The 27,180-nt window shown below is 38.3% G+C and overlaps 1 protein-coding gene across 2 annotated transcripts in view; it reads left to right on the top strand.

Annotated features, from left to right (window-relative positions):
- Nucleotides 1-234: 234 nt before the first annotated feature.
- Nucleotides 235-27,180, top strand: part of LOC147404782 (WD40 repeat-containing protein HOS15-like) — a 30,237-nt gene continuing 3,291 nt past the window's right edge. The window contains exons 1-12 of one of the 2 annotated variants that reach the window (XM_086440859.1): nucleotides 235-506; nucleotides 4,805-4,950; nucleotides 5,071-5,404; nucleotides 17,849-17,943; nucleotides 18,047-18,093; nucleotides 18,919-19,069; nucleotides 19,195-19,258; nucleotides 24,947-25,105; nucleotides 25,194-25,315; nucleotides 25,636-25,710; nucleotides 25,975-26,028; nucleotides 26,116-26,189. In XM_086440859.1, the coding sequence (XP_086296985.1) occupies nucleotides 446-506; nucleotides 4,805-4,950; nucleotides 5,071-5,404; nucleotides 17,849-17,943; nucleotides 18,047-18,093; nucleotides 18,919-19,069; nucleotides 19,195-19,258; nucleotides 24,947-25,105; nucleotides 25,194-25,315; nucleotides 25,636-25,710; nucleotides 25,975-26,028; nucleotides 26,116-26,189 (1,382 nt within the window). In that variant the 5' untranslated portion in view covers nucleotides 235-445. Of the gene's footprint in view, nucleotides 507-4,804; nucleotides 4,951-5,070; nucleotides 5,429-17,848; nucleotides 17,944-18,046; nucleotides 18,094-18,918; nucleotides 19,070-19,194; nucleotides 19,259-24,946; nucleotides 25,106-25,193; nucleotides 25,316-25,635; nucleotides 25,711-25,974; nucleotides 26,029-26,115; nucleotides 26,190-27,180 lie in introns of both variants that reach the window. The other variant, XM_086440858.1, reaches the window with a different exon arrangement.

Raw genomic sequence — 27,180 nt, 5'->3', positions numbered from 1 at the left:
ATCTTATTAAAAAATGAATAATTTAATTTTTTTTTAAATAATTATTGATACATTTAAAATTATAATGATAAAATAATTAAACGTGTCAAAAAAGATTAAACGGGTTGGTGCCTAACCCGAATTTGCGGGCTGTGATTTACATTGAAGTGAGGTGACGTTAGCAAAAGTTGGTATGGAATAGAATCTTTATTTATTTATTTATTGTTTTTTTTTTTTTTTAATTGAGGCAAACCAAGCATTTTACAATGTCATGATAACGAAGGCGAAAAATAGGTGAAACGGAAGAGAAACACCAACCGGCCACGGTAGTATCTCGGCATCTCTCCTCTCATAATAAAATCGAGTTTACTGTTCTTTCTACTTTTTCCAGCTCGCGAGGGTTCGGTCCCCCATAATAGTTTTCTCTCTCCTGCGACGCTGTTACAGTTAAGGCAAAGTTGCGAAGATGGTCTCCCTAACGTCCGTCGAATTGAATTACCTTGTCTTTCGTTACCTCAACGAATCAGGTCAGTTTTCATCTCCACCTCCATTGAAAATCTCTACTTTTTTTCTTTATTTAAAAAAAGAAGAAGAAAAATCTGTAATTTTTCGGGTTTTTGTTCTTTCTCCTTGTTAGTGTTTCGGAAAAAATATATTTTTTCTAAGCTTCTTTGGTTTCTTTGCGATTTCTTGTTAGTTTTTTCTTAGGGTCGAACCGAGTTGGGGTTTCATTGGTAGAGGGAAGTTGAGTTATAGAGGAAACTTTAGTTTGGTCGTCGATGGGAGATTATGAAGAGCTTTTAAGTTCTGCGGATCGTATTAGGTCCTTTTTTTAAAAGTTTGGTTTCTTGATTTTTTAGGGCTTTGGGATCAGTTCTTTTTTTGTCGACCCATTTGAATCTATGAATGTTGGTTAAGTGGAAAAAGGTTCTGTGCTGTAATAGGCTTTGGTTTGATGTGTTGATGGCGCATGTTGAATTAGATATCGGAGAGGGGCATACTGCATCACACCGATGCACAGAAATATAGCGCAGAACCAGAAAAATGAGTTGGCAGTTTGCATAACCCCTAGATTACCATTCAAGAAAAATGGGTTCTCATTTAAAAACTTGGTCATCTCTTTACAAGAAAGGCCAGAATCTCATCAAGGTAGAGCTATTTGAGGAGGATCCCATGTCAATCACTTTCATGGATAACATCCAGACCAAAGGTGGCTACTTAAATAATGCTCACTAGTATTTCCAATCAAGAAAGAATAAGAACTTGTCTTTAAGGGGACCTAATCCTTCCTTACATTCTATAGTTGGAACTGAGTGGGTGTCCATTATTCATTCTCATGAGGTTGATCTGTAAATACTAAAAAGTCAAATGAAGTTCGGTCTAGAAAAAGGTTTCTGAAAATTCTTCCATCGTTTTGTAGAAAAGTGTGGTTCATGGTGGAAGGGGGATTTGAGTTTGGTTTTGGGAAGATCGCAGGGGACTCGGCCCTTATGGAGAAATTTCCAAGTCTCTTTGTACTCTCTTACAAGAAAGGTTAGCCAATGTCCTCTTTCATGACTAAGGTGGATGGGGAGGTTTTCTTGGGACTCTAGGTTAAAGAGTTTTTTCAATGATTGGAAAGTGGATAATGTTGGTAATATGATAGGGTGCATTTAGGTCCCGCTTGGTAACCCCGCAAAACCTTGTAAAATTGCGAAATTGGAGAGTTTTACGATATTTAGTAAGTGTCATGTGCTTGGTTACAAAATAGTTATGTGGGCCCAACATAAAAAGTCGGTAAAACTTGGTAGGAAACGTGATTTTTCTGGGAAAGGTTTGCGTTAAAAAATTCACTGAAAAACTTTACGGGATGCTCGAGCAAGAATGCTTCTCTTCTATTGAACAGAACCCTTGCTTCTCTCTCACTTACGCCTACAACCAGATCTCTTTCTCTCACACACACACCCAAATCTCTCTCTTTGTCATCTTTCTCACATACACAACTAGATCTTTCTCTTCTTCATCTCTCTCTATTATGGACTGGGATTCGAGAGAATTGAAACAAAAAGAAATTTTATTAGGGTTTATCCAACTCACTCACAGAGACACGTAACCCTCTCTCTCTTTTGTTTAGGATGCTTTAAGAAGCCTAGTCTGGTTCATATTAGAAGAACACTTTCCTTTCTAAAGTAAATAAAATTTCATGATTGTATAGCATTGTGGCATCCTATTCCTAACACATGATCAGATGCCACATGGTTGTAGAGGACAAAATTAGTCTTATTTTTTAATAAAATTAAAATTTTCAAAAAGGAAAGTGGCATCCGATCATGATTGGATTCCTATCAAACTTCTATTTGATGTATTTCCTCATATAGATTGTTAGAGAAATTAGTCTTATTTTTTTAGGTTATATATTGCCAAGTTTTTGGTTTTTTAGAAATCTTTTTGAAAAAAATGATTTAGTCAAGAAAAATTTCAAATGTGGATCCTTTTGAGGATTTTATAAAAAGGATATTTAAATATGGTAAATTTATTTATTTATTTATTTTTAACGATTTTTGCATTTTCAATGTTCAAAAAAGCAATCTCAAAGCTTTACGTGAAAGACAAGAAATGCAAAAGACAATAAATGTAAAGTTTTGCAGTTTCTTGTCTTTTGCGTCATACCAAGCAGGGCCTTAGTTACTTCTCTTGTTTGTTAATGGGAATGATGGAAAGTTGTGGGAAGGATATTGTTAGTAGCGAAAGATAATTGTTTGTACTTTTTCTGAGGACATTTAACTTATCAAAAAAAAAAAAAAAAGTAGTGTGAAGGTTTATGAAATGAGATTTTTCAGTTAGATCTTATTATCGCTTGCTTCTTCACACTAACAACCCTCCCTTTCCAATGTTGGCTATTTGGGATCCTAAGGCCCTTCAAAGGTATAGTTTTCCATGTGGTCGGTGTCTCTGGAGAAGATTTTGATCACGGATCACATCATCAAGAGAGGTTTTCCATTGCATAACATTTGTTTTTTGTGTCGGCGGACCGCATTTTGATTCATTGCTCTGTTGCCCTATAGATCTGGTCACACTTTCTCTCCTTGTTTGGCATTATTGGGTGTATCTTGTCTTCCTTGAGGAATTAGTTTCAGTCTTGGTTGGCCTGGGATTTCTACTTTTCGACCTCCAAGAGGATCCTTTGGGGCATTATTCCATTTGTGAACTGTTGGGGATTTGGAAGGAGAGGAATAGTCGCATTTTTGAGGAAAAGGAGCTCTTGTTGCACGATGTGGTCATACTGATTCTGGGTCTTTTGTACTTGTGGTGTGAAGTATTTATATTGTTTTAGGGGGTGTTTCTTGAGGATTTGATTGGTGGGTGGTAGTGTGCTTGTAACATCGCCCTTGCTTAGTCATGTTGTTGTTGTTGGTTGGGGTTCTTGTTTTGGGTTGGTCATCTCAACCTCCCTTTCTATATTATTTATAAATTTTAAATCTTTGCTTGTCGAAAAAAAAGTCGAATGAAGCATATTGGTGGAATTTGTAGAATGGCCTTCATTGTCTCATGTTTTTGTACCTTCTTTGTCATTAACTTTTCTTTCATATAGGTTAGCTCTCACTAAAAATAGTTCAGTCTCCCTCTAATAACCTTGAATCCACACCTCTGGACATGGATTTTAAATGATAAATGCCTTGCTGCATTTAATATCTAGCAATATAGGCCATAACTTACGAGTCATCTTACATAGTATTTAAAGCCTTTGAGTTCTAGTTTGGGACTTGTTTTAGTAGAACTGGACTAGGAACTTAAAATAATTATTTCAAGGTAGGTTACCTAATGCTGATCCCCCTTGCCTCTCTTATTCTTTTTTCCCCTCTGTTTTGGTGATGGTGTGGGAGGGGATGCCATTTTGTCTTGTCGATACCTTGTGGTGACTGTGCATCCAGTGGACCACTCTTCTTTATGTAATTGACTTCTTTCATCACATAATGAATCTTATGTTCTTACATGGCCCTGCCCTAATAAATGCTTTTTTTCCCTTTCCAAGTTACTAGTTTTACAAAATGAAACACCTAAATATTACAAGAGGAAGAATACATTAACCTACCAACCTTTAAATATTTAGTACAGCATACGTGGTTTCAAATGAAAATTAAATGCGTCATGAATTACTTTTAGGGCAAAAGAAAACAGTTTCCCTTAATTATGGTTGCATCGCTTGCATGAATTGTCTACTTTGGGTTTTGCTCCTGCTTCAGAATGTTTAGACTTTTTATATGCTCCCTCAATCCTGAATTTTGTTAGCTGCTTTCTTGATGTTGTTTTTAAGCCTGAATTAATCAATAGATTTTCATAAAATTGAATTGAATGGTTCTCCATTTTACTCAATTTTATGGAAATTTCCATTCTTTTTTTTTTTTCTGGAGCGGGATATACCCACTAACTATAGTTAAGATTTCTTGTCACTATTTTCAAGAAGTTGCTGCAGTTAATGGTCTTGTACTCTTAAGTTTTCTTTGCTTTTTTTCTTTAATAACCTATATGTTTTTTGCATTGTATTTTTGTTGTTCTGCTTTGAGTTGGGATTTGGGTAAGTGACCTTGTGGAGGGCCTCTTGGGGCACCTGTTCTACTTTGGTAGTTTTTGATTTGTTATTTACATGATCAAATTCAAGGATTGGCCAAGTCTATGTAGCGCGCTTTGAAAACTTTATGTTTTTATTGTTTTTCTAGATGCTTGTTCTTCAAATGTATTATTTGATTCTTCTTTTTTGGAAAGTATTATTATGTGATTCTTCTTTTCTGCCATATGTGGCAAATTGTTTGGGTTGTTTGATTGTTTCTAATATACTCTTTTTCAGGTTTCACGCATTCAGCATTTGCTTTAGGTTATGAGGCAGGGATCAATAAATGTCCAATTGATGGTAATTTAGTCCCCCCCGGTGCTCTTATTACATTTGTACAAAAGGGACTACAATATCTTGAGTTGGAAGCGAATTTGAGTAATGTGAGTGTGCTTAATTCATTGATTCATGATAATCTAGATTCTGCTTTGTTTCTTAGAGAATTTTATCATCTTTGTATTCTAAAGTTTTATGCTGATTAGTGCTTGGTTTAAGTTTGCCAGAGCGATGCAGATGTGGATGATGATTTCTCCTTTCTTCAACCTTTGGATCTTATTACAAAGGATGTCCATGAACTGCGGCAAATCATAAAAGAGAAGAAAGAAAATCTTGAAAAGGAGAGAGAGAAGGATAAGAAAAAAGACAAGGGATTCGACCGGGAGGATGACCGAGAATGTGCACGAGAAAGAGAGAGGGAAAGACAACACAAAGAGAGAGAACGAGAAAGGGATAAAGAAAGGATAGAAAAGGATAGGGTGCGAGAAAAGGAAAAACAGCATGAAGAGCATATTGATATAGAACCAGGTCTAGATCATGACGATAAGGTTAACATCAAAGGTGAAAATAATGGAGTTTGTGGAGGTAAATCTGAATAAATGTTTATTTGATCACATAATAATACAATAGGAGGAATAAATTGTTTTTGATCTTCTAAAATGGACTGAAAATATTTCTCTTTAGGTGGGATCTGATTTGTAAGGGGAGGAGTGGGTAGTTTCGTTTTCTATAACTTTTTCTGAGGACATCTTGTCCTCTCATAAACAGTGGTTTCAAATAGCATATGCGACGATATGCGATTACATATGCGCGAAATCGCATATGCGATTTTGCATTTCGCATATGCGATGACATATGCAACCACAACTTAAAAAAATGCATAAACATAAAAAAAAATAATTAAAAACACCAAAATAGACATTGATTAACTTAGAAATATTGTCCAAAATTACATAGATACCAAAAAACACAAGAATAAAGCTTCAATCCAAATATAAAATATCTAATGCAAGTCATAAATATAAAAATTGGAAATATTCAAATTACAAAACAAGTGAACAACTAATTTGGATGATAACCCGCCATATACTCCACACAACCATCTCTAATCCATTGTGGTACATCTCCGACGTCACCACCACCTTCGTTATGGTCGTTGTTGTCGTCACTCCCATCATCGTTTGAATCATCACCTTCAATGTATTCTTCATCTTCTTCAGTTTAATCTTTCATCTGATCTCACCAAAACTTCATCCACATCCAAATGCTCTTGACTTTCATCTTCCTTTTCTTGTATTTCGTCTTTTTCATCAAGTAGTTGTTGATTCGATCGGCCACATCTTCTTCTTTGGCTTGAGCCTTCCTTGGATGCCGGTGCAAGAGCAGCTTCCTCAACTTGTGCTCAAGTGAGATTTTTTCTTTCGAACACTAGCGCATTTATTGCATCAGAAATCCATGGATCTTTATTAAGCTCATAAAGGGAGATGGGGTCGTAGAACCCTGGTTGCTCCTTCCTTTGTAAGAATCATTTGTACAAGTTTTTATTGTATTGCACGAAGACCAAGTCATTGAACTTTTTTTGCTCAAGTCGATTCCTCTTCTTGGTGTGAATATGTTATTTTAATTCAATTAAACACACATCAATTAAAATGTTGTTATTTGCTAAATTAAGAAATGAAGCAAGAATTTAAAATTTAAAATATATATCAAAATAATTTTTTTTTTCTGATCGATAAAGATAAATTTATTGAAAAAAGAGAACGAGGGAGTCGAGGTGACCAACCCAAGAACAAAGAGAAACAACAAGAAAAGGAAAACACCACAAGGAAGAATAAAAACAAACAACACGCGGATGGCGAGTGACTCTCACGACAACGAACAAACCCTATCCTATCTTACGAGAAAATCTTCAAAAAATACTCCCTTAAATTCTTTATAGAGTTTGCTTCAAGAGTACAAGAGTTTCAAAATAGAAAGAACTAATCCTTCCGTAGAAAAACCTTTCCCCCCAAAGATGCACCGATTACGCTCTGTCCAGATACCCTAACAAATAGCAAATGGAGACAAGAACCATAGAATCCGTTTCGAAGTTGAGAATGAAGTTCCCCACGCCAACCATGATTTCAAAACCGACTTGACTGAGCAAGGAAAGCAACCCACTACCCCAAATAAAGACCAAAAATGTGACCACATGTGATGTGCCACCCGGCAATGAATGAATAAGTGATCCACTGATTCTGCACATACAACATTGGCTTGGTAAAATAAAATCTCTTCTGATCAACTGGTTCAATGTTGCGAGTCTCCCTAAAGTTGCCAACTAGACGAAGACCAATATCTTGGGAGGTATCTTACCACCCCAGACAAAAACATGAGGGAAAATCGCTGTACTGCTTGGAGCAATGCTATCATACATGGATTTAACCGTGAATTTCCTATCCCGAGTTCCAACCCACAATCTCTTATCTTCTGAGGAATTTTGCATATAGATGTTCTCCACCCTAAGAATCAGTCACCCTATTCTATCCACCTCCCAATCATTGAAAGTTCTTTTAAACCCAAAGTCCTAGTTAAGCATGCCGTTTTTGAAACTCTTGAATGCAGATTCAACTTGATTCTTTTTCAGGGATAAGTCGAAAAGATCAGGAAAAGTGTCCTTGAGAGGACCGTTCCCACACCACTAGTCTTCCCAGAACCTCACCTTGGTCTTGCTCCCAACTTTACATTTTACTCTGTTCTTAAATACCGTTAATCTTCTAAGGATGCCTTTCCACACTCCACACCCCAACGCACCTCTCGTCGGACCACTCTCCCAACTATTTCCTTTGATTCCATATTTGTCGACAATTACTTTCCTCCACAGACTTTTCCCTTCTTCTCCAAACCTCTAGAGCCATTTCCCCAACAATGCTGAATTTATAGAACCAAAGTTAAGAAGTCTCAATCCCCCATTCCTCTTGGGTAAACAAACTTTGCTCCAACTCACCCAATGATGTTTTCTCACGCCGTCTTTGCCATGCCACAAGAAGTCTTGGCAGATTCTTTCTAGTTGCACTTCTATAGTCCTTGGCAAGGAAAATAAAGAAAAAATATAGATGGGGATGTTGGCCAGTGCACTTTTGATAAGGGTAATCTTCCCTCCTTTAGATAGTAACTTAGCTTTTCACCTGCTAAGTCTCTTTCTTATCCTTTCTAACATTGGCTCCCAAATGTCTTTACTAGTATAACCCATCCCCAAAGGAAAACCCAGATATGTGGATGGAAGGGTCCATGTTTGGAACCCAATCGAGGTTGTCGCCGCTTCCAACCCTTCTACCTCACCTACCGCAAACAACTTGCTCTAGCGAAGATTTATCGGGATACCGGAGATTGCCTCAAAATAAAATTTACCATCTTGAATGTACTCCGGTTGCGCTTACATTTGGATGCAGAACATATTAGGCCAAGAATTCGTATGGCCAATTTCTTCAAACTTGGATCATTTGAAATTAGATCCACTCCATATTGTACCCACCAATCAACTGTCATATTTAATTAAAAAATATTTTAATAATTTGAATTTGAACACTTGATGACTTGAATGAATCTAAATATACCATTAAATATTTAATATTATTCTTACTTGGAGTCTTTGTTGTTCTGTGTCTGATGACAATCTCCATCTTGAAGATTCCTTCATTATTCTTATATCAAGCTAATTGCGATGATATCTTGTTTTCTTCATTTCTCATTGAAATCTTTCTTTCCAAAACATCAAGGAATCCCATCATGTGTGTCGAATCCACTTCATCACGTTTAATGGCTTGAAAGTACATGACTGGATTGAGAATGTACGTAGTCGAATACAAGGCAAATAACATTTGGTTCCTCCATCTCTTGTTTATAATGTCAATTACAGGCTTATAATTCATTTATTTAAATGCATGATTTTCCATTATTTTTAATTTAGCGTTTTCCATATAATCATAAATGTAACCCATTGATGATTTTTTTATCATTGTCCACCAATCGTAGGACATAATTAGTGGTTTGGCATTTCTTAAAACCTTACAAATATTAGTCTAAAAGTTTTGAGAAAGAATGATTTGGACAATTAGTTTTCCTTTATTCTTCTTTGACCAAGGCCCATTATTCTGATCGGTTGACACTACAAAGCTTTTAAATTCACTTTTCTTTCGATACAAGTTTTGCGCCGTTGTAAATTGGGTAATAACCGGTCTAAGTAAGTTTCCACCGATATTTTTTCTCATTCTTTGCAACAATAAATTATGTTTATACATGAAAACAATAATTTTTCTAGCTCTAACAACAATTTAATATGTAACCTACCAATGTCTTCTAAAATAAAATTAATATAATGTGTTGCACAAGACGATAAATACAAACAAGGTTTCCTGTCCATTAACAAGCGATCCACAGCCACTTATGCAGTTGCATTATCCGTGACCACTTGGACAACATTTTCTTCTCCGATTTCATCAATTACACTATCTAGTAATTTTAAAAGATATTCGGCCGTGTGTGAATAGGCCGATGCATCGACAGATTTAAGAAACATAGTTTCAATCGGACACTTAACTAAAAAATTAATTAATGTTTGGTCAGATCTATCAGTCCATCCATCAGCCATTAGAATGCACCCATATGTCTTCTATTTCTCTTGATATTCATTGAGGAAACCTTGAGTGAACTCTACTTCTTTCTTTGGACACGGCTTTCTAATTTCATGGTAAGATGGTGACTTAAGTCCCGATCCAAATTGTCTAATGGCCTCAATCACGACCTTAAAACTTTTTAATTTAACAATATTAAAGGCAATACTTTCTTGCTAAAGCCATTTTGCTATGTATTGGATAGTAGTTTTTCTATCCTTTACAAGGTTCTCAAGTCTTTTTCCTTTTCTCTTTGGGTAATCACATCTTCGTGATGTGGCCTGCACCATCTATCTAGTGGACCTCTCTCCATGAGCTCTTTTAGATGCTCTTCTTGATGGTGCAATAGGTGGTCTAAAATATCCGGTCGATATCGTCGTAGGGGAAGTATCATGTACATAAATGTCATCATCATCATCCTCATCAATCCCACCACTACTTCCACTTTCCATGTAATTTTCTAATATGGCGGCATCATCTCTTTTTTTCCTAGAGGTCTTGTCTAAATATTCTATTATTTTCCGTTTGATTTCGAGACTAACTTTTAGGCATGCCCTAGCATTTGACCTTGACATGTGAGCAAGGTGTTGCTTGTGGCATGCGATTCCTCCTTGGCTTATGTAGCCACACAATTAACACACTTGTTTTTTTTCCGGTGGCACTACGATAATGACGGTACTTCCAATCAAGGTCATTCAATTCGGGCCTTAGGGAGGAGTTTGCCGATGAAGAAGCCATGTTCTTCAAATGTCAAACAAAAAAGTAACTAAGTATGTAAAATAATATTATAAATACCTCAAGTCCAAGGCTTCAAGCTTATTGATTCTTGATCTTGAATCTTGATAATTGATCTTCAATGATTCTTTAATCATGAGTCTTGAAACTTGGAGTTTTGTTTGCTCTCGAATCTTCTTGAATTTGGAAGAATAAAAAAAGTGTAGAGACTAGAATAAAGATTTTTAGAGAAATCGAAAATAAAGAGAGGAGAAATGGATTGGAGATTGGGGAATGTAAATTTCTGATCTTGCTTCTTAAATAATCTTTATGAATTGTTTTTTGATAAACATAAACAAATACAAACCAACCAGGAGAAAACACAAGCAAAACCAAGTAAAGAAAAAAGAAAAAGAAACAATCATAGAGCTACGACTCTAATAGATTACAAATGCAATCCCATCGAATTGGGAAGTCCTCAAAAAAGATTTCTTTAAACTCCTTAAAGATCTTGCACCAGAAATAAAGAAACCCAAGGATAAACAAAAATAAAATTTGGCTTGAGAAAAACTTTCGTTCAAATGTTCTAGCATTTCTTTCCTTCCATAGACACCATGTAATCGGGAACGACGTTAAATTCCAAAGCAACCTCTTGGAAATATGAAAACTCTCCCCCAGCTAAGACCATTCCATTAAGAGATCTCTCACCATACTTGACATGCAACACTCTACTCTGAACAAGTAGAAGAATTGATCCCAAACCTCTTTTGCCACTAGACAATGCAAAAGAAGGCGATTAGCTGACTCTTCGTTACCCACGCACATACAACAATAGTTCGGACTGCAGAAACCCCTTTTTTGCAATTGATCAAACGTTAAAATTCTTCCTTTAATAGCAATCCATAAAAAAACCCACCTTAGATGGCACTCTAGGTCCCCAAACTGCCTCGTGGGGAAGGGCAACATCCCCACTCCTTGTTAGATCATTATAAAACTCTCACAGAAAACAATCCATTATTATTAGTAACCCAAATTCTCAAATCCTCCCCATCTGTCTTTCTAAGAACGCTATCAAGACACTCCAACAGCTGAGAAACCTTCGTCAACTCCCAATCATTCAATGACCTCCTAAACCCCAAATCCCAAATAGAGCCTCCAAGATCCACCTCGTGGAATCTTGAAATTGGAAGATCCTTTTTCCTTGAGATGACAAACAAAAATGAGACACTTTCCTTCAAGGGACCCTCACCACACCAAGAATCCTCCCAAAATCTGACCTTGAAAGCCACCATCTTTTTGAATTGGGGGAGAATATTAAGAATAATTTTCCAAACAGTACAACCATAAGGATTCTTAGCTACACCACTCTCCCAACCAAGGGAGTCTTCCCTAAATTTAGCCGCTATTACCTTATGCATAACCTTTCCCTCTCTACTTCGAATCGCCAAAGCCATTTCCCTAACAAAGTACCATTCAAGGATCCCAAATTTCTAAACCCAAGACCCCCCAAACTCTTAAGTGTACACATATTTTTCCAACTAACCAAGTGAATCTTACTTTTCCCTCCCCTTTCATGCCACAAAAAATCTCTAAAGAGTTTATAAGTCCTTAGCTCCACACATCTGGGAATCGAGAATAAGGAGAACGTAAATAGGGATACTGAACAAAACACCGATCAAGGTAAACTTACCACCCTTTGACAAATACCTAGCTTCCCAAGAAGTCAACCTTCTTGCAATCCTCTCAATTACCGATTCCCAAATACTATTACACAATGGTAATCCCAAGTAAGATGGAGGAAAGCCCACTTGGCACCCTAAGGACACTGCTAGAAAATCAACATCCAACACTTGACCCACTGGATACACCCTACTCTTAAGTAAGTTCATTGGTAACCCCGTAGTAGCTTCAAAGCAACATAATAAGCCTTCAAGGAATCTAACTTGATTAATGTCATTATCCAAAAAGATCTACGTATCAGCTACAAACTACTACTAAGTAACCAAAGGCCCCCTTTCACTAGGATGAAAATCGCTTAAATTGCCGTTATCCACTGACTTGCCAATCATCCTCCCCAAGGCCTCAACTCCCACCAAGAACAAAAAAGGTGAAAACGGGTCCCCTTGGTGCAAGTCCCAATAATTGTTGAAGAAAACTTCTGGGGAATCGATAACTAGTATGGAAAAAGAACTCACACTTCATAACCCAAAATATCCATTTATGCCCAAAATCCATATGTTCTAGCAAATAACGTAGACACCCCCAACTAACGTGATCATAAGCTTTTTTCTATATCTATCTTGCAAACAACACCCGTCACCTTAGATTTGAACCTCGAATCTAAGCACTCGTTCGAAATAAAAACCCCATCCGTGATCTGTCTCCCACTCAAAAATGCCCCTTGGTTAAGACCGATGATCGCATTCATCACCTCTTTCATTCTTGTAGTCAACATCTTAGAGAAGATTTTATAAATAACACCCACCAAGCATATAAGTCTAAGATCCGCAGTGTTTTCCACCCCGACTTTTTTAGACTCGAGCAACAAAAGAACAATTTGACCCAATATCCCACACAATTCTCGAAGAAATCATTCACTATCGTCAACAATCCTCTCTAGTAGTATCCCAACAAGTTTTGAAAAAACCCAAAGTGAACCTGACGCTTGATCCAAGCACATACTAGAAAAAGTTTCAAAAGCTTCCTCTTCTGCGAACAACTTCTCTAACCACCTCCTCTGAGTATCGAAAATACAATCGAAATGCAACCCATTAAGCTTGGGCCGCGCTTGAAGAGATTTCATGTATAATCCGGTGTAGAAGTATACCATACCCTTCTTAACTTCCTCTTCCCCCTTCAATCCAATTTCCCTCGATCTTGATTATAGTAATGAGGTTTGATCTCTTATCCGCATTAGTCATATGGTGAAAAAATTTAGTATTACCATCTCATTTTTTTTAACTACTTAATCCTCGACTTTTGCCGCCAACAAACGTCTTCCATATTCACCCTTTGTTTATTCTCATCACGAAGGGATCCCCTTTTAGCCTTGCCCCCGAGAGGAAGAAGACCCCCTCTTCCCTCCTATCTAACTCAATCTCCCACAAAATCTCTTTCTTACACACCTCCACCTGCCCAAACACTTCCCTATTCCACTCCTTGAGCTTTATTTTAATACCCTTCAACTTCAATCTAAACACCACCTTCGACCTGCCAACTAAACTTGAACTCCCCTTCCAACTCTCAATGATACCCTTAAAATTTACGTGCAATAGCCGCATGTTTTCAAACCTGAACGGGAAGGGCCGCCTAACCAAATAACCAATCTGAAGAAGAATTGGACAATGGTTAGAAGTTGGATTCGGAACTGATTCTTGGCTAACTTTTGAAAAGTACTCCTCCCAACTGGAAGTCACCAAGAATCTATCGAGCTTGTTTATACTAGGTAGGTCATGGGTATTAGACCAAGTAAACTGCCTCCCACGCAACGTCAAATCCACTAGCGCAAAAGACTGAACAAAATTCCCAAATCTATGCATCTTAGAAGAGATTCTCGAATACCCTAACTTTTCAAATGAGAATCGGATGACATTAAAATCTCCCCCAAGGCACCAAGGCTTGTGCCAATATGCATTAATATCACATAACTCCTCTCAAAATTGAGTTATTTCTTGATTTTTGGTGGAACCATAGACCCCTGAAAATACCCACTGGAAGTCACTTGACACCAACTTACAAAGAATGGATGTCAAGAAGGCTTTAAGCAAAGAATCTTCAACCATCACTCTTTTCTTGTCCCACATTACAATTGTCCTGTCCGACGTCCCACTCGCAGGAACGCTGCACCAACCGATATCCTTACAGCCCCAAAGCTTGCGAACCACACTATCGTTGACCACCTCCAACTTAGACTTTTGATGAGAAACAATGAATAGGTTAATAGTACGGACCAAAGATTAACAACCACCCTCTTCTTATCAATTAAACCCCGAACATTCTATAACATGATTTTAAGTGACATTAAATACCAATTTCTTACGCCCCAACCCCTTCCTAGGGGAAGACCTTTTTTACTCCTCCAGTTCTTTCATAATTGAAAGTTTCTTCCTTTTAACATTTTCTGCATTTGCCTCCAAAAAATAGAAGACTATCTTCCTCCAATGAAAACGAACCCACAGTGGAAGAGCACTCTAGAAACTCATCCGAAAACACAAGATCGTCAAGCCTCGATAAACGACCATACATGCCGTTGAGCTATATAACTCAGGTAATCCGATTACCTGAGTATGCAAAAAGCCCCCCCGAAGGGGTGAGGGCCGTCTTCCAGCTCTAGTTCACCTTGGGGGGGGGGGGGGGGCTTTGAAGAATCCTTCATTTAGGCCATAGGAGCCTGAAGATAAACCCAAATATTCCTTCCATACCTGATTCCCTTCCGAATGGAGCCACAGTCGCAGTATAGCATGGCATGCCTCAACTGTTCAACTAAACACTTTTCGAAACGCAAAGACACTCGGTACAAGAAGGTGATCATTGACAGTAAGCAATCGGTGGCGCGATGAAGGCCTACTGTTGCCTCAATGCCTATTAGGGTCCCAAAAAAGGGTAGTCCTCTTCCGAGTGGGTGGGGAACAGTTGAGGCATGCCATGTTATATTGCGACGGTGGCTCCATACGGGGGGAATCAGGTATGGGAGGGATATTTGGGTTTATAACTGACTTCAACCAACCTATCTTCAACCCCTTTATCTCTGATACTAGCAACCTCCCACAAAATAGCCGCATCAACACTTGAACTAACTTCAACGACTCCTACCAACTTCCCACTACAAGAATATTCATAGAATTTGTGGCGGCTTATAGCCTTCGAGGGTGCTTCTTATCTTTCACCATCCAGAATAGAAGGGAGAACAAGTGATCCATAAGGGGACAAAGGCGAGAGCCCCCCGTTACCTGTATCGACAACCAACGAAGCAGAAGAAGACCCCACAACATTCAATCCCAGCCCCAATGAAGGTGCCAGGAACCGTCTTGGAAGACCACATGATATCACCAAAACACAATGTCTTCCATACACTTGGAAACCCAAAATTGGCTCCCCATCAATCGACCAAAACCATCCACTAGAAACTTCAATGGACAGCTGAGCCAACCCTATCGTGGAGACAATTGTAGGGTTCGTGGTATTCAAATACCACGAACAGTTCTATTACCTCTGTCCCCCCACGCAGCAACTCACCAGAAATCAGATCTTTACTGAGCTCCCCAAACTTACTCACCTTAACGAAGTTAGAAACTGGGCCCTGAACAGGTAAGTCGTGAAGATCAGCTCCCTCAAGCATAACAGGCCCGTGGGCTTCAGCCAGCCCAAACTCCTGAGAAAACCCATGTGTTAAGCCACCCCAGACTCAAAGTTAGGCCCATTGGTTGCGGCCAACCCAAATTCACCCTCAAAAGAAAGCCTGTGGGCTTCAGCCAACCCAGACTTGAGTTCTTTAACCAAAAAGGGCCTCACACTATCATTTGGGGTTCTAACAGATTCCGAACCAACCTCTTGGTCTAGAGAGCATGCCACCCTAGTACAAGATGAGTAGGTCGAACTCCCAATCTGCAACCATGTCCTCTCTACCCCATGCTTTACTCTCCATGCTTTCTTTACACGTATCCTGTTTTTTCCCACCAAAAACCTTTTATTGTTGATCACCCTATTTACATACTCCCCAGAAACACCCTTACTAATCAACTTTGACAACTTCATCTCTCTTCTCTCCATAGATTTTCGCCGCCCAAGTCTGCTGCTACCCATCTCAGATGAACTCAAGGAATTTGCCACCTGTTTCCCCACGTTAAATGCACCCACCTTTAATTTGAAAAAGCCATCATTGCCAGGAATTGATTCTGCCCTCCTCTCTGAAAATAACGAAGCTTCCCCCACCTTCTCACTGCAAACTTTATGTACTCCGGCCACTATAGCTTCAGTGGCCATGTGTGTCGGTGACGAACAAACCACATCTGCTGTAGAAGAAGAAGATGCTAACGAGCTGGTGTTGGCTTCTTAACACCCAACAAGGAGCTCCTCTCCATCACTCCCACTCCATCAGATAGCCCCAACTTGGATTTAGCTTTGACATTCTGTATACTCTGAGCCTCCACTGGAAGTTCATCCAGCAAAATACCATCAAATCTGTCACCCTCTCCAACCACCCTAAGGCCTCCCTGAAGTCTCCATGGACTAAACTGAACCTTAAGCTTGGCAAATGAAAGGTCTTTTTGGGGTCCTTGTCTGGGAGAACCCCTAGTTGTCCCCCAATATGGTTGTACACCTGAGGCCCCCACATATTGGGAGGAAGACCAACCACCTTCACCAAGAGCCTTCAACTTTCCACTTGTGATCCAACTATTCACATCTGCAAACCACTAGTTCAGACTCAACATTACTCCATCCACCTCCACTGAGTTAAGTCGGGCAATCACTCCAGCTATTGCTCTATTCTCCTTCAATAGGATTCTATTCGATTTGCCCCAAGGATAAGCTTTCAGCTTCATATTCCCCTTGAGATTGAGGCTACTCAACTTCTGTCTGATCACCTCCTTTAGTAATGACCAGTCCATCCCAGCAAGTTTACTCTTACAAACCACATCACATTTCCAAAACCCAAAGCAATCCTTATTGTTAGACTTGATACCATTAACCTGTGGGTCAGACGGGAACTGTCTTTCTCTTTACGAAGGACATCAGCCCACGAGACCGGGACCACTAACTCTACCTCCATCTGTTCCTCTGGTTCAAAGTGTACCTTCAACCCCAGACTCAGACCTCTCCACCCCTTACTACCAGCACCTTCAGGGAAAACAACTATCTGTGTCTTGAACTTATCACGGAACAACTGCAGCTTTACGAATTTGCCACTTTTGTTTCTTATTTTCTGAAGCTACAAAGCTTCTGCCATTGGAAACAAACTTCTCCCATGCCGCTTAAGAGGAGTCTCCCATTGAGGCCAAAAACTTGCTCAACCAGAACTCTTCCTCAACAGACGACACCATCCTCGACACCCCTCTCTTGCTCACTTCTTTAATCTCAACTCCTTTCTGATTCTGTAACCAACACCTCCTGAGCGCGAATTACTTCACTTCAACCTAAAACTCGTACACCATTACAAGCGCTTTAGCAATCACATCTACGAAGTTTTGTTTTCTTAATTTGATGATTTTGATGCTTAGACTTGTAGAATGCTCAATGGAAGTTGTATTTGAAGTAGAATAAATGAGGGATGTAAGATTAAAGTATTTATAAGCAAATAAGAAGGCAAAAAAAATTAAGTTGCTGTCCAACAGGTATTTTTGTAGCTGTTGGACACATGCCATCGCATATGCTATATGCGATTGCATACAATGCAGCCTCAATATTTTTGCATATACCACCATGGTATATGTGATTTACTTTTCAGACTTCGCATATGCTATCGCTTTTAACAACATTGCTCATAAATAAATTTTACATTTATAAAAAAAGGGGGCTGAAAATATGAAACAAAGAACCTATTGGGAAGAAAAAATGCAACAAAGATCTTTGCACGTGCGTGTGTCTTACATCTCAATCTCTCATCTAAAGTGCTTAACATATCTTTTTATATGCTTAACAGGCCCTGAACCGATGGATGTATCTTTGATCTCACTGTCTTTGCCCTGTGAGATTCCTAGTTCTGATGTAACTATTTTAGAAGGACATACTTCAGAGGTTTGTGTGCATTGTCCTCCCATCGGGCACTTCCTTTTCATTTCTGTTCTATTCAACCATCTACCAACGGTGGCCATTCCTTATTCTATGCTTTTCTGTACAGGTTTTTTCTTGTGCATGGAGTCCCTCTGGTACACTTCTAGCATCAGGGTGGGTGCACATCTGTCAATGCATTTGTTGGAGATGATTTTTCTTTGCATGTGATACAGGACTGTGAAAACGAAGAAATTAAGATGAATTTGAGATCAAGTAACAGATTACTATGACAAATCAGATTGTTAACTATAGCTCAATCCACCACAAATAAAATAGATTGTCTAAGAGGTCATGAAAAAATAGTTGAAGGCCTAATCACAATCCTACGATATTAAACCTTTTGGATATTGAGTGATGAGTCCACCAGCCTAGGGTTCCAAACCAAAACAATCAGCTTTCTCTTGATCCTTTCAATGATTTCTCAAAAAGGTTTAGGCTCAAATAAGTATAGTGGTGATTAGATGCCATAGTGAAAGTAGGGATTTCTTGCAAGACTTTATAGGCATCCAGGAAGTCCCCCATAGGGACCTTCTCTATAAGTCTATGTTGACTAGAAATCTTTCAGGCTAACATGGTGTCCCGAGGTAGGTTTACCGTCAATAAATAATCCCGTATAGGATATATTCAGCTTCACTTATGTTATGTTACTATTGTAATATTATCGATCGGGAAACTTATGGATGGCTTTCCTCGTCGCATATACCTATAGTGACGCTTCCCAGGTCAAGACTGATTGTGGGCAAATCAAATCCCTATGAATTGGATTGAACAAATCCCCTAGCTTATTGGATTAGGCTCATACAGTTATGTTTTCTTCTTATTTGACATGGTTATCTAAATTTTGGCATGAAGTCAATTTATTTTAACGTAACTTTTCCCTGAATTTAACTTTGCATATCTTGCCTTATTAGTCATTAAAGTTACTGCTTTAATTTCTAGGTCTGGAGATTCAACAGCACGGATTTGGACAATTGCCGATGGACCTTGTAGTTCCAGTGCGCAAAATGGACCTCCAAATGTATTGGTTTTGAAACATTTTAAGGGTAGAACAAATGAAAAAAGCAAGGATGTCACTACACTTGATTGGAATGTGAGTTCATCACAATTTTTATGCTGTTTTTTTTTTAAAGGAATGCGACCTGTTTGCTTTTCATTGTCGCTACACTTGATTGGTACTCGAGTTCATCAAGTTGGTTCACTTCTTCTATCATACAGGGGGAGGGGACACTACTTGCAACTGGTTCTTATGATGGGCAAGCAAGAATTTGGAGAAGAGATGGTAAACCGTTTTAACTATTGGAAAATCTAGTTATTTTAGCTCTAGTTATTATTTAGATATAGTTTTTATTTAGCTTTTATTTATTTCTAATTTTTAAGGGCATTTTTGTCTTCTGACTATTTTATTAATATAAATTCTTACTGAGCTCTCACAAAGAGACTTGACAATTACTTTTCCACAATTCTTCTTGGTATCAGAGCCTTAGAGGACCTATCGACTCCCTCGTTGGTTCTTGGGATCTTGATGTTTCTTCTCTTCTCTTTCTCCCTTCTTCAATACCTCTAGATCTTGAAACCTAATAACCTAACAACAACTTCGTTAGAAGGTCTCCCTTTCGGGGATATTTTTTTCTCGATTCTTATTCCCTTAATTGCATGTTGCGATAGGGATTTTATCCGTTTTTCACATGCTGCAATAGCTTTTTGTGCTGTGTTTTTTTCCCTACGATAAGGTTTTTTTTGCGTTGCATAGACTATTTAGTTCGATTTCTGCCCTACGATAGGGTTTCAACTTGCAATAGGGTTTCTTCCCTTGTTGCTGTGAAGCCTTGCGACATCAACTAGGGTGTCGGTTTGGTTGTTTAAAGCCTTGCGACAGCACCTAGGGTGTTCTTTAGGCTTGCGACAATAGTTAAGTTGTGTTTTGTGTGGCTTGCAACAACAACTAGAGAGGTATTGGGAGCTTGCGACAACAACTAGGGAGTATTTTGGCCTTGTGACAGTAACCTAGGTGTTACTTTGTGGCTTATGACAACAATAGACTGTTGTTGAGTGACTTGCGATAACAAGGAAAGCATCCTTGGTGACTTGCGACAGCAACATGATTTTTTTTGGCTGCCTGCGATTGGGCTGGTGGCTGTTTGGTGGTTTGCACTGCACAATAGCTGTGTTTGGTGGTTTGCGACCCTAGTTTGGGGGATTGTGACAACACTAACTTGCTGCTGAATGGTGGCATCAATCACAATGGCTGTATATTACAGTAACAGGGGTGTTGCGCCATGGATTTATTTTGTTGTTCTTGTTGCTGCTCTTCGACAATACTACTATGGGAGATCTCCCTTCGATTCAAAGTTTTTTTTGTTGTTCATAGTGTGCAATGACAACTCACAAGATTAAGGATTCCAACACAACCCTTGGGGCCAATTTCTCAGTCCAGCGTATAACCAATGCCCTATTAGATGGTCGGAATTTTTAGTCATGTTCTCGGTCTGTGCAACTTTATTTGGGTAGTAGAGGTAAATCTAGATGGTTTTTGGGCCTCGTCCCTAAACCACCCCTCATTGATCTCAAATTTGAACAGTGGGAGATTGATAACTGCACTATTCTTGGATGGTTCTTTGACTCAATGGAGCAGCGAATCTATACCATGTTCATGTATTATGAAACTGTTTTATCTTTGTGGTCAGCCCTCACTCAGACATATGTTTACGCTAGGAATGACTCGAGGATCTATGAGTTTTACCGAGACATTGCCCAGGTTACCTAAGGAACACAGAGTGTAGCTGATTATTTTGAGTTTTTTCAGTCCATTTGGGAGGAGCTATTTCATTATGAGCCTATGACTGAGTTATCTGTAGAAGCAACTGAGTTCGTAGTTAAGAGGGTTGCTTGATAGTAGACATACCAGTTTCTCATGGGATTACGTCCTGAGTTTGAGGTACTTTGAACCCAGATCCTTAATACCACTCCTTTATCTCTTTTATTTGAGATATTTGCGACCATTGACAGTGGTGAGCGTTGTTGTCGTATTGTTCCTTTTCAGACTCAGGTCTCTGGAATCATTTCCGCTCCAACTACATATTAGATGGCTCTAGCAGTCAACTTGAGTCTTCCCAACTCTCGTACCCTAGGATCTAAGAATCGTGGCAGTCGTGGTCGTGGTAAAGGGAGTGACTTTACTTTCAATCATTGTGGGAAAGCTGACCATGAGAAGTCCCGTTGCTTTCAGCTCTATCCCCATTTGTTATGATCTTCTACCACTCCATCTTTGGGACAGTCTGTTTCCCGTGCCGCTATAGTGAAGTCACCATCTATTTCTCTCAATGACCCTTCGTCTTCACTCGGCACTACAGATTTGCAACAGCTACATATTTAAATTGCTACTATTGTCTAGTATCAGATTCATGCTCACACTCATTCATTTTCAATTGTGACTTCTATTACTATGCCTTCTAGTACAGTTTTTGCTTTCCATGTCACTTAGTCTAGCTCTGCTCCATTGACATGGGTTATTGATTCTGGTGCCTCTGATCACATGACTAGTGAGTTTAGTCATTTTTCCTCTTCTATGTTTCCTACTACCCATAGGGTGGTTCGCCTTGCTGATGGATCTCTTACACCTATTCACAGTAAGGGTACCATCCTCTTATCTTCTAAGATCTCACTAGATTGTGCTTCATGTCCCTCATCTATCTTTTAATCTTATGTCCGTGAATAGTATTACTAGATATCTAAATTGCTTAGTTACTTTTTTTCCTACTCACTGCATTTTTTAAGACTTGATTTCGAGAAGGATTTTTGGCAAGGGGTATGAGGGATGGGTTGTACTTGTTTGGATCTTAAGCTTATTGCGGTTTCGACTTCTGTGCTTCCTTCTTTTTGGAGTCATGTTTTCTTCTCAGACCTTAGATTTATGACATTCTCGCTTAGGACATGTCAATTTGCAACACTTATGTCATTTATTTCCTACTTTAAAAACTATTTGTAGTGGGTACAAATTTTAGTGCTCTGTGTGTGAACTTTCTAAACACACATGTACTTATATTCCTTGTATGCATCGTGTTAATATAATATTTGATTTAGTTCATTCTGATGTGTGGGGGCTTTCCCCTGTTACTACTTTTAATGGTCATAGATATTATGTTACATTTATTGATGATTATTCTCATTGTACTTGGGTTTATCTAATGCATTCTCGTTCTAAGGTGCTTCTTATTTTTGTCAACTTTCTTAAAATGATTCAAACTCAATATAATATTACTGTTAAATTTCTTCGATATGATAATGAGGGGAAATATATATTTGATGGGATTCACTCCCATCTTCATGAGCATGGTATGCTTCACCAGTTGACTTGTCTGTATGCTCCTGAGCAAAACGGGGTGGTGGAACGTAAGAATCGCCATCTCATGAACGTTGTTCGATGTCTTCTCCGAGGAATTCATGTTCCTAAGGCATATTGGAATATGACAGTTTTCATTGCAACTTTTCTTATTAATCGCGTTGCTAGTTGTACCTTAGAGGGGTAAGTGCCTCTTCACGTCCTTCATCCTGATAGTATACTTGTTTCCATTGCCCCTCGAGTCTTTGGGTGCACGTGCTTTGCTCAAGACAGGACTCTCAATCGTACAAAATTGGATGACAAAGTCATTCGATGCGTTTTCTTGGGTTACTCTATGTCCAAGGGGTATCGGTGGTATGATCCAGTTTCTCATTTTGTCATACACTCTCTTGATGTTACTTTCTTTGAAAATATTTCATAGTTTCATGCCACATCTAGTTTGCAGGACTCTTATTTTGTAGGACCTGTCTCCTATAATGCTGTCGTCTCTAATTTTTCCTCCATCTTCGCCGACGCTTAAAGTCTACCCTTGTTGTCTTCCTCCCCTACACCCTTGCCACCTCCTCATTGGATTTAGGTATGTCATCTCCCCCCTCCACATATACTTGTTTTTATCCCTTCTATTTCTGATTCTCATTTACCTATTGCCTTTCGCAAAGGTAAGTGGGGGTATGTTACTGATCATCCTATTGCCCAGTTTGTTTCCTATTAGGGTCTTTCTTCCTCTTACCAAGCTTACTGAGATAGAATAAAGTTATGATAACTGGGATGGATGCTGTGTAGAAAAATAATACCTGGGAGCTTGTTAATTTCCTATCTGGGGAACGGACTGTTGCTTGTAAATGGGTCTTCACTGTGAAATATCTCTCTATGGTATTGTTGATTGATATAAGGCATGTCTAGTTGCTAAGGGGTTTACACAGACTCCAAGGAAAGATTTGGGTGCCACGTTTGCTTCTGTCATTAAATTTTCTACTGTTTGATTTCTTATCTCTCTAGCTACGTGTAATTCCTGGCCACTTCGCCAATTTGATGTGAAAAACACATTTCTAAATGATGATTTGATTGAGGTTATTTATATGGACCCTCCTCTAGGATTCCTTCTTCAGGGGGAGTATTCTGCGAAGGTATGCTGCCTTCTTAAATCTTTGTATAGCCTGAAGCAATCCCCACGAGCTTGATTTCTACGATTTTCTGAGGTTATTTTATCTATGGAGTTTTCTAGATGCTACTTAGATCATATTTGCTTTGTTTGTCGCGGAGTGGATGGTCGTTATACCATTGTTTTGGTTTATGTCGATGATATTATTGTGACCGGAGATGATGCACAGTGGATTGAGTTAATGTGCTATTGGGTTGTGTTTTTGAGGTTGAGGACTTGGGTTAATTCAAGTACTTCTTGGGGATAGAAGTAGTCCATTCTTGCCGTGATATTTCGCTATCTCAACGTAAATACACATTAGATCTTCTTCTAGACACTGGGATACTTGGTTGTCGTCCTGCTTCCTCCCCTATGAATCAGAATCATCGTCTTAATGCTAACTCTGGTGACCTTTTGTTGAATCCTTCCCCTTATCAGAGACTTGTAGGTCGTCTAATTTATTTGACTAACACTAGACCATACTTGTCTTTTGCGGTGAGTGTGGTCAGTCAGTTCATGCATACTCCGTGTATTTCTCACCTTGACGTCGTTTATCATATCCTTCGCTACCTGAAGTCGCATCCTGGTCTTAGACTTTTCTACTCTTCTATTGCTCAGCTGCATTTGTCTTGTTTTACAGATGTTGATTATGCTGGTTCTCTTATAGATAAGAGATCTACCTCTGATTTTTGTATTTTTTATGGTGATAATCTTATATTGTGAAAAAGAAACAGAATATGGTTTCTCGCTCTCCTGCTAAAGTTGAGTATCATGCTATGACCTTTGGTGCATGTGAGCTAACTTGGCTTTGCTCTTTGTTGACAGAGTTGAGATTTCTTGTCTCTGATTCTTCTATTTTGTTCTGTGACAACAAGTACGCTATCATGCTTGCTTTTGACTCAGTCCTTCATGAAAGAACTAAGCATATTGAGTTGATATTCACTTTCTCAGGAAGAAAGTTTGATCTAGTGATCTTCAGACAATTTTCGTACCTTCTTCAGATCAACTTGTCGACATGCTTAGAAAGTTTGTTGGTTCATCTATCACTGATTCTCACATTGTCAAGCTGAGTTTAGTTGATATATTTTCCCCAACTTGAGGGGGAGTATTGGAAAATCTAGTAATTATTTATATAGAGTTTTTATTTAGCTTTTATTTATTTTTGATTTGTAAGGGCATTTTTATCTTTTGATTATTTTATTAATATAAATTCCTGTCAAGCTCTCACAAAGAGACTTAACAATTACTTTTCTACAATTGTTCTTTAACATGAGGCCCACTACCCTCACCCACCCACACCACCCTCAATCTTGTCTTTTCGGTTCACATGCAATTATTCTCTCGTTGTGAAGTGTTTTACTCTTCTTGGAGGGTTTAAATCCATCAATTTCTCACAAATTTTTGTCAAATTATTGTTGTTGCACCTCGCTAAATGTGAGGTTTATTATTGTTTTCGGTGCTGATTTGTGGATTTTGTTGTCAACCAGGGGAGCTAAAGAGCACTTTAAACAAACATAAAGGGCCCATCTTTTCTTTAAAGTGGAACAAGAAGGGTGATTATCTTCTTAGTGGAAGTGTGGATAAAACTGCCATCGTGTGGGATGTGAAGACGGGAGAGTGGAGACAGCAATTTGAATTTCACTCAGGTAACACATAGTCACTTCAATTTTAAGAGCCTGTAGTGTTTCTGTTTGACATGGTCACCTCATTATCCAAATAACCATTATTTTGCAGCTCCAACACTTGATGTTGATTGGCGGAACAATGTTTCCTTTGCAACATGTTCTACTGACAACATGATTTATGTTTGCAAGATTGGAGAGATTCGCCCTATTAAAACTTTTTCTGGGCATCAGGTCTGTTGTCATTAATTGATTATTGTTCTCATCACAATCTATTTATTACAAACATCATCTCTTGAAGTAAACATTTTGTTGAATAGATATCATTTCTTAGGTCAAGTATTGGGAATCCATTTCTTCAAGGGAATTGGCATTTAATACACTACTTAATTCCCCTCATGAATGATACAATTATGAAATCAAGTGAAATGTGAAATAAATTTGAAGACAAGGAAGAACTTTGAGCTAATGTTTTTGAAATAGTTATAGACTTGTAGCAAATCTTGATCTACTGGTACTGTCAGACCTACTGAACATTCCTTTTTCTATTTCAGGGTGAAGTTAATGCTATCAAATGGGATCCAACAGGGTCGTTGTTGGCTTCTTGCTCTGATGATGGCACTGCAAAGGTGATTGTTGCCTTTTCTTTCCCTTAAATGCCACCGTATATGTGACACCTTCTAATTATTGTCGTGTGCTGATGTGCGGACTCCAATTTGTTAGAATATTGAGTATTTTTCATTGTTTTTCTATAACCCAGTTCATGTTGTAATTATTGTCACTTTTCAGAATTGGAAGATTCTGTTCCAGGGACTCTCATTAGGGAGTGCCCTTACCAGTGAGAAATTTTTTATGGTGCCATATTAGTTAACTTGTATTGAATAATGGTGCAGTTATGGAATATGAAGCAGGACAAGTGTGTGCATGATTTGAAGGAGCATGCCAAGGTTCTCTAGAGCTTTCACTATTTGTGGTTCCGATTTACTTTTGTTGATGGATGTATGTATCACAATTCTAGATTACAACTCTTGCAGGAGATATATACTATTAGATGGAGTCCTACTGGGCCAAGCACAAGCAACCCTAATCGCCCATTGGTATTGGCAAGGTAATACTGGCTGCTTCTTTGACATCACCATGATTCATGATATTTTGTTTAAAAAATATGAGTTCCAGTAGACATGAGATCAATCTGCAAAGAAAGACATCTTTTTTTTCTTTATTGAAAAAAGGTGATCGAGAGGATCAACCCAAATACGAAGACAAATACAAAGGCATAACTGAACCATGAAACACACTACATAGAGGAGATGCTATTACTTATTAAAAAAAAAAAAAAAAGGAGATGCTACAAACACATTCCCACTTACCTAGAAAATCGTCAAAGAAAACTTCCTTGAACTTTTTAAAGACTTTTATCTCCAAAAATCAAAAGAACTATTAATGCAGAATGCAAATCAAGCTAACAATCATGGTTCTAACAAAAAATTTGTTATTATTTAGGTTTTCACTTATTTGGGTCTTAGATTTATTTTTTTATCGTTCGGGATTATTTTAGGTTAGTTATTTTTGAGTTGTCTTTGAGTTATTTAGGAGTTTAATTCGAGTTTTGGTACTATTAACATCATTTTTATTTGTCCTATTTTGATGAGTCAAAAATTGTCGTATTGGGTTGATTCTTGTGCCATTTGAAAGATTACTTAGTTAACTTATCCAATGAGCCCAAGATTTTTGAATTCCAATGAGTTTTTAGAAAGTTATGGCCAAAATATTAGAGGGATATTAGTTATACATGGGATTGACTTATCAATGTCGAAAGTGTCAGTGTTTTAAGTAATTTTAGGATTAGGGTTTTGAGTCTAGCTTGTATTTATGGGTATTGTAATTGATTTTCACACTTTATGAAATAAAAAGAAATTTTGCAGCTCTCTAGAGATTTCTCAAGTGATTGGAGACCATCCATCTGGGTGTGATTCCAAGAAACCCTAGGTGTGATTCCAAGGTTCTATCATTCTATTTCTTATCTTTTCTTCTGACCTTATTTTTATTTTCTTGATTCTTGATTTCTTGAATTTTGAAGCTTGAGACCTTTTCCTCTA

Source organism: Akebia trifoliata, chromosome 4 (genome assembly GCF_017979445.1).
Source record: "Akebia trifoliata isolate Shusen 1 chromosome 4, ASM1797944v1, whole genome shotgun sequence".
Lineage (NCBI taxonomy): Eukaryota > Viridiplantae > Streptophyta > Magnoliopsida > Ranunculales > Lardizabalaceae > Akebia > Akebia trifoliata.
The sequence above is the reverse complement of the archived record's forward strand: the minus strand, read 5'-3'. Positions and strand labels throughout refer to the sequence as shown.